Here is an 8853-nt window from a genome sequence, read left to right on the forward strand (position 1 = left end):
TGGTGATTTGGCTACTTCCTCTACCCAGCCTGATTAATGTTAACGTAGCACATTAACGGATTTTATCAACTTCTCTAATGGTAGAAACTAATTTGTTTATTTTTTTTTGCTAAAACCAAGCCAAGAAAATGATCGGGAATCTATTTATCAATTTTTCAAACCACATGAATCAAAAATGCATTTATCAAATTAGTTTAATCAACTTTGTTTAATGCTGCAACTACATAATTCTATCATGGTCAAATGCTTGCACAACACAAATACAAACCTATCAAAATATTAACAAAGAAAAGGAAAAATGAAGAAGACTTTCGATAATTCAACCATTAATCAATTATTTTCAATTGCCTCGTTATTAAGATTAAACACATGTGGGCATTGAATTGAGGTTTTAGCGAAGCTGTCCCAAATTGGCCACCTTCAACGCGCAAGGAATGGAAAGGACAAGGTCGACGGGGAGGCGCGGACACGTGTCATGCACACGTGTACGTCACGGCTAGTCGGAGAGCGACCGCTGAGAAAGGGAAAGGATGGTGGGGATATGGTCAGATAGGGCGGCTTAAAGCTGGACGTAAGAAAATGCCCTTTGTCACCGAGTGGGGTACAATTACTCTCCCTAATTCCCATTTAGCCCCCTCAATTTTTTTATTATTATTTTTGTTTTTTCCCAAGGAAATTTAGTATTAACTATTCATCATGATATGACACAAAAATATCCCCATATGGTTCTGAACTATATTATAAAATTTGCATTGGAAATTCACTTATTATAGGCATTTAGAACCTTTTAAATAAAAATAATTGAGCATATACTTGCATCTCGGCAACCGTAGCTAAAACAAAAATACCCAGTAAAAAAGTACAACTTTCTATCTTAACTATTGTTTTTTCTATACACATTTCATATGAACAATTTCATGTGAGAAGGCAGTCGGATCCTACCGTGTTGAAGTAAGTGTCCGGGTAACTTAGACTCCTCTTGTTCGGTCTTTCCATAAAACTTTTGCAATAAAGAAGGTTCGAGTACCCGCTCATATAAAGCTGCCCTACATATTTAATAAGAAGCTTCATTGAAATTTATTCTCGCATAATGTTATCACCTCTGGACTCTTATGCGTTCTTTTCATCAAGAAAAATCTAATGTCATTTTGGAATTTATTACAAATCAATTATTAAAATATTAATTAAATAACTAAACATATCTATTCTTATAAGCTTAAACTCTTGAAATAAGTGGTGATTTAACATAAACTAACCCATATTTCTTGAACGAAAAAATCTTATTAAAACGTTGATTTGCCTTTTTTTTTTCAGATTAGTTTAACTAACCCTCTTTGCTAGCAAACAATTAGGAGACATTTGAGATGCGATGAAACTTGGGGGATATAAAAGGAAAGATTCTATCACTTTATGCAAAGTTTAAAGCATTATTTGCTAGCAAGCTTAAGTTAATTTCGACCAAAAAAATTAAAAAATAAAAAATAAAAACAAAGAGTTATTTGTTATATTATTATTATTATTTGATTATAAAATTAAAATATATTAAGATTGATTCGAAATTGGATTCTGCTCAGATTTCAGGAAGCAATTATGAGCTAACACATGCATGATTACCAGCATGCACTAAGTTGTCCTGCTAATCGAAGATAGCTTGTTTATTAAGCTAACTGGATTTTACCTTTTTTGTGGTTGCAGTTGCAGCACAAGGAATGGTGGAGTGCACTTCACTTATTTAAAGGAAAAAATATATATAAAGCAAATCTACAACTATGGAGTATGGATCCTATTTCTTGAGAGAGAGAAATAAAGTGTCCTAAAAAAAAATAAAGGAAAAAGTTACTCAAATATTTGCATTTTTGTTCTTCTAAAAAAAAAAAAATTCTCATTTTTAATAGAATATTTGATTCTCACATACATTACATGCCTTCAAAATAAATATTAATTTAATAAACTGAATTAAAAAGAATTGTATCCTATCCATTTTAAAGAAAAACTGTCCTCTAGATAGTACTCTTTTCTCTGAATGATTGAATTAACCAGAAATTTAATTTATAAGACTTATGATTATATGAAAGGAGAAAATATTGCATAAATTACACTCTCCCAAACTATTAACCTATTTGTACTTGTACTTTTAAATTTTTAACTCTTTGCGATTCATCCATGCAAGTGACGTGTCTGTAACTCTGTGTCACATGGAATTCACGTGTGATGGATTTTGTCAACTTTAGCGATCTAATATGACTCGAGGTGCAACTCGGAATAAAATGATAATTTATAGGAGCGGGTGAGTTGCATAAGGTCAAAATTTAGAAATAGGAATAAAAATGAGATGGTATTTTGTGGCAAAGTGTTATTTATAGTACTTTTAAAATATGAAATTATAATTCTTAATTAAATACAAATGAAAGCAGGCCCCACACTGACTAAATCCTGAGGATTTACACGTCAGATCCCAATCGACACAAAGTAATTAATCCAAAGAACCGAGGCCAAAGTACAGAGGGTTATTCCCGTAATTGCAACCGGACCCAAAAAATTGGTTGATACGCGTCTCTATGAGGCCCATATTCCATCGCCATTACCGACCTCTCAATCCCTTCAAATCCCCCCATTTCTCTCTTTCTCTCTCACTCCCCCACCCAAAGAAACCAAACCATTTCTCCGTCTCTCTGAAACTTTGTGATTCTCAAAAGAATCTGATTGAAAAATCTAAAAAAAAAAAAAAAGAAGGAAGAAGAAGAGGAAAAATGGCTCAGAAAACAGAGAAGGAAGAGACGGAATTCAAAGTCCCTGAAACCATACCTCTTTGTGTCAACAACTGTGGGGTCACCGGTAACCCCGCCACCAACAACATGTGCCAGAAGTGCTTTTCTGGCACAACGACGTCGTCTTCTTCGGCTTCTTCGGCGGCTAGCAAGTCGTCGCCGAAGGTTTTTCACAGATCTAGCTCGTCGCGATCGGCGGAGATGAGAAAGGAGGCGAAAACGGCGTTATCGACGTTGGGGGCTTCGGATCGGCCGAGATCGGAGGTGAACCGTTGCGCCGGGTGCAGGAGGAAGGTCGGGTTGACCGGATTCAGGTGCCGGTGCGGCGAGCTGTTCTGCTCCGAACATCGGTACACCGACCGACACGTCTGCAGCTACGACTACAAGGCCGCCGGGCGCGAGGCAATCGCTCGGGAGAATCCGGTGGTGAGGGCCGCCAAAATCGTCAGAGTTTGATTATTTCGTAGAATTTCGAAAAAAAAAAAAAATGAGGAAAAAATCTCTAAAAATTAGAGTCAAAGATTGAAAATTTCATAGAGATCGCGATCTCTTTCAAGCTTCGAGAGAGATAGAGGAAGAGAGATTGTTGTTGTAGAAGAAGAAGAAGAAGAAGATCAAAAATTCTCTCTGATTGTTCGTGTTCTTAATCAATCTCTAATTATCTTTTTTATTTTTAATTTTATTTTTATGTCTTTGCTTGAAAATGGAAGATTATTGTGTCCTATGATGATCGTAGTGTTCACCTTTTCAGATTTCATTTCATTTTATTCTTCGTCTTTTTATGACAAGGCGAGATTCCGATTAATCTTCAGACAATTTTATGCCGACAGATTTTTTGTCGGACGACCTCTGGCTCTAACTCATTACATTAAATTGAGATCTATCTCGTATTTATTTTTCTTAATATTATTGGAATTCGACAATCGGTTCAAAATTTAACTAGACAAGATAAATTTCTTTATTATATGAATTATTAAATCAACAAAATTATTGTGATGTCTGTTCTTCTGACGATTCTTCATGTTCTCAGGAAAACTACTGTATTTAGGGGCAGGTAAATGCAAATTTGAGGAACTGTTGGGGGGTTTATGGTCAATGAGGTGTTGGGGTGACAAGAAAATTCGAAAAAAGGTTTTGTGGGATCCATCGAAAGCACCTCTTGTTCTTCTCGTGATTTTTCGGAGGAAAATATCGTGGTGGGTTTATTTTGCTTTGGTGTGATTGGGGTTTAGCAGGTCGAATGGGGGCCTGCCGCGTGTGCGGTTTATAATAAAACAGGAGGCTGGAAAGTGGGGAACTATGGGCAGCAATTGCGTGTGGGAATGGGGTTGCGGCTTACGTGGAGGGAATTGCTTGGGGTGCGGGGGGGTGGGGATCTCGAGAGGTGTCATGATCTGACGGTTGAGGGATTTGGGGATTAAACTTTAGAGAAGGGACCCACTTGAGTGTTGGTGATGTTGGGAGTCTCTGTGTGAATGACCTTTATGTGACATGAAAAGCCTGTCTCTGATGCGTACATATGCCCAATTGGGAGGCTGCAAGTGCTTGGGGAGGTTTGGCCTATGATGGGGGTCCCCCTCCCTCTACAACTTGCCAACCCATATTTGTCTCACTTTAGTTTAGTATTTTTTTTAAAAAAAAAAAAAAAAAAAAAATTATAGTAAGAAAATTCCAAGAAAAAAAAAAACTCTCTTTTGTTTTTAGTTTTTATTTTTATTTTAAACCTTAATTGACAAATAATATATATGTCATATTTTTATCTCACAATACTAATGTGACAATTTCAATTAATTTTTGTTCAATAATAAGTTATATAAGGGTTGGTTTGGCCCCATAGATAATTTTGTGCCCCCGCCAAAATTTTTCCTTTAGTTTTGGTGCCAACCCTCCAAAAATAATGAGATCTCAATCCATATTTTGTATAACTATTTTTTTTTTCCTAAGCAATGTTAAAGGAATGATTAAATGATTAAATTTACCTCTTTTTATAAATTTAAACTTTTGGAATAACTGATAATTTAACATGATATCAGAGTTAAAGGTCTTGAGATCGAACCTTGACTCCGTCAATAAATAAATCTATTCGCCTATTCTTTTAGAATAGCTGATAATTTAATAAGTAATACAATTAAAGGCGAAAGATACAAAATGGATTATTTCCCAGAGAAAATGGGATATATTCGAAATGCTTCCAAAAAATTGATGGGGATGGCCAATTCAGTATGTTGATGTGATCTATAAAGCTAATATTTCTAAAGATCTTCAACACCGTCCAACTTTAGAAAAGTTGGAATTATTATCAAATATCTGCAATGATAGGAACAACTAATTCTTAATTATGTCTTGTTATAATTATGCTAATTTCATTATGCTGGTCTATTATAGTAGCTAAAAAATTGGTAATAATCAAATAGAATATGGTCCCTAACGTCAAACATAAATAAGTAGTTGTCATGAAACTTTATAGAAGTGAACCGTCACCCATGGTGGTCTCACTTAATTTATTCAAATGATTTCACGATGTGTTGTTTCCTTCCAATTACTTTAGAGACAGCATAAGTATTTAAGGTTTTTTTTTTTTTTTTTTTTTTTTTTTTTTAAAGGCTAGTATTTATGGTTGTTTTTAATGTATACTATATGAGATGGAGGAACATGTTCACTAAAGATGTTATGGTATATCATTGTAATGGCCAATATGTTAAGATTTTGAATTTTGGGTTGCTATAAATATAAATGAGTAAAGCAGTTTTAATCAGGAAAAGGCGAGGATTGTCAAATTCCACGGTACGAGGCTAATTAGGGTTAAAGGTCAGTTAAAGGTCAAGTTGTATGTTAAGAAGAGTTATTTTATGCTCAAAGTTTTATTTTGTTGCATTTAACTGTGTACACGATGTCATGTGATTTATATGTTGTTACGCCATTTAAATGATGTGACATTATGTATACTGTTAAATGTAACAAAATAAAATACTGACCATAAAATGATTGATGTCCATTTCAGATAGATACATATAAGAATGGTATGCTTTTTTTTTTTTTTTTCTAGAGTAGAGGATAAGGGTTTTTGAGACGATCGTAAGCTTATTGAAATTGTGATATGTGTCCCATAACATGACACATTAAATATGCATTTTAATCTCAACTAATTCAATTTCAAATTAAATTGAATCCAAGCCGAATCCCAACCATGAAAGCAATTTGCTAAGGTGGATGGATTCTTTTGATGCAAAAAGTGGCTAGTCACTTTTGAGTTCAATCATGTTAATTCTTTTTTGTTGAAGGATTGAAGCGGCAATTGTGATCTTCATGACTTATCTCCAATTAAGTTTTTTTTTTTTTTTCAATTGGCTATAGAATATTGTGTTGGAAAATTATATTTTTCAGTATCATTGGAGAAGATAGCATTAGTTATCTAGAGGGCATTTAGGATGTTCTTATTCTAAGCAAAGTGATCATCTCATCTACATAGTTTGATGCTAATTACCTTTTCTTTTTTTCTTTTTTTTCTTAAGGAATCAACCCTCTAAACTCTATCTAAGCATAATCCTAAAGTTACTTAAGCATACTTGTTTCTATCAATTATAAAATCAAGAATATTTGGTATTTTCTTGTTCACATTAATATTTAATAATTTTCTCTTTTTTGGGGGGTTGAAACTATGAATATGTTATTGAATCACCTCGAGAATTGTACAGAAGAGCCTTATAAATAGAGGCCACTAAACCTAACAGTACAATGGTTAACCTAATATTTAATAGGTAATTTTGAAAAATTTTAACCTTCTACAATTGTGCCTTAAATGTAAATTTTACTTTGTAATGTTTCTAAAATTGAAATTTGAGTAATGTTAAATATTACATCCTCATTGAACCTTATTCTTATTAGATTGATGTGACCGTGTCCATTAACCTTAGTCATTAAAAAAAAAAAAAAGACTAAAAAACTTATGAACATTGTCACATCAAATGATTGTGCCACGATAAGATAAGGTCTTCGACACAAGAAATTAAGGACATTCAGATTGCCACACAGCTATTATAAATGACAATATATTTGTGGGGGCTTGCTAATTAATAATGGTTGTTTTCTTTTTTAATAAAAGTGAAGCATGCTTGAAGAATGATGGGAATCTATAATTAGACATGGAAAAAAGAAATAAATCCAAAAAATAAATTCCACAAGTCCATGTTTGTTAGAAATCATTATTTTGGTCCTAGCTACTATTTTATATTATCATTTGCTCCCCATATAAATTATCAATTATCTTTAACCACTACTTATAAAAAAAGTGATTTGTTGTTGTTGCTGTCCCACCTTGCTAGATGTAGCCTAGGCCTTTAGGTATTTATTTAGATTTTCAGGAAACTTGGGTCGATGATCAAATGGATTAATTTTTAATCCATTAAGAATGCTATTTAATTTGGTACAAATCAAATTTTAATTATTGATGATCCATGGGAGACTTCATTCACCCTTCCCAGTTCCTAAATACCAAAAGAAAAGAAGAAATTTTGTTGCAAAGAGTTACAATAAGTGAAGCATGCGAAACAGGTAAAAAAGCTGTCGGCTAAAATTTTTCTTCTCTAAACTGAGTTGAAAGAATGTGAAACAGGTAAAAAAGTTGCCGGCTCAAATTTTCTTCTCTAAACTGAGTTGAAAGAATGTGAAATAGGTAAAAAAGCTGCCGGCTCAAATTTTTCTTCTTTAAACTGAGTTGAAAGAAATTCTTTCAACTCAGTCTATTAAACTAATATATATTTTCAGAATAGTTGATTTTTACATGTATTTTTAATAGGATTAATATATATCAACTTAATCAATTGAATTGCTCATTATTTTTAAAATGCATATAAGAATTACATGCTCTAAAAATATATATTAATTTAATAAATTAAATCAGAAAAAAATTCTTTTAATCCGACTTTAATGAAAAATAGATGTCAAAAATAATAATGAATTATATATATAAGTTGGTCGAAAGTAGCTAGTGGGCACACCCTAGTTGGGGGAAAAGGAACCCCATTATTGGGCATCATTATCAAGTCGCCACCGGTGACACAATACAAACCGTCCAAATCAATATGACAAAGCTATATCGGCCCAACGACATGGAAATTGGATAAACACTCGAGAGATTGGAATTCCCATTTTTAACCCATGAAAGAAAAAATCCCTTTAAACCTACCTACCAAGTACCAACACTCATCTCTTTGATGGGTTCAAGTTCATTAATAAAAAATTAATAAAAAAAAAGAGAGGAGAAAAACAAGAAATATTGTTGAGTTATTATAAGATAAAGCGTTAGACATTATGATTTAGAAAGTCCAGTATCTCCTCTCGCATCATGCTCTAAAAACTCATATCAATTTAACAGACGGGATTAGAAAACGTTCTGTCCAAGGAAGTGGCCATGAAAGAGCCACAGCCACACAACAATTTTCTATTGAACAAATAGCTGTAAGGGAACCGAAAGTGTCTCATTGCTTCATTGGCTTTCCCAGCAGCAGCTTGAACTGAGCAATCTATCTTGAAATCATTGGACAAAGAGCATCAATAGAAAATCCTTTTCCAGCTAAGATGGCCCCTTCAGACGGCTTAACTTTGCTAACCTAAACAAACTATTTCATTGATAGTATCTTTCATGCTCTGCCCCACTGCAAATTATTTTAATTTTTTAAAGGACATCTAGCTTTATAATTGCCTTACTTTCTTAATATATGTACCTTTTTGACATTATCATCTACTTCCCAACTTCATGTTGCATGATTCATTCAAGGAATTACTGTAGTTTTCCCCCTCTCATTATAACATAGAGCCAGGTAAGACAATCAACATCAATTCAACATGAAATTAACAAGTTAGTCTTTAAGGGAACAATCTGTGTAATTAAAACCCAAATCTAACATGCAACATTTAGGGCTGACAATTTTTAATATAATCCTTGAATCTAACACGAAATTAACGGATTAAAGTTGAAGAGTCTAAAATGGATCAAGCTAAGATTAACCTATATAAACTTATGCCTATGCTTTCAATACGACACGACCTAAACCTGACACACGAACACAAATTGCCACCCAAGTAC

At 33.5% G+C, this 8853-nt stretch overlaps 1 protein-coding gene across 1 annotated transcript; it reads left to right on the top strand.

Moving 5' to 3' along the window:
* Positions 1 to 2538: 2538 nt before the first annotated feature.
* Positions 2539 to 3495, top strand: LOC132189298 (zinc finger A20 and AN1 domain-containing stress-associated protein 5). The gene has a single exon (XM_059603972.1). The coding sequence runs from the start codon at positions 2559 to 2561 to the stop codon at positions 3222 to 3224; it is 666 nt and encodes a 221-aa protein (XP_059459955.1). The 5' UTR covers positions 2539 to 2558; the 3' UTR covers positions 3225 to 3495.
* Positions 3496 to 8853: the final 5358 nt, after the last annotated feature.

This window comes from Corylus avellana, chromosome ca1 (assembly GCF_901000735.1).
Source record: "Corylus avellana chromosome ca1, CavTom2PMs-1.0".
In the NCBI taxonomy this organism is placed as follows: Eukaryota; Viridiplantae; Streptophyta; class Magnoliopsida; order Fagales; family Betulaceae; genus Corylus; species Corylus avellana.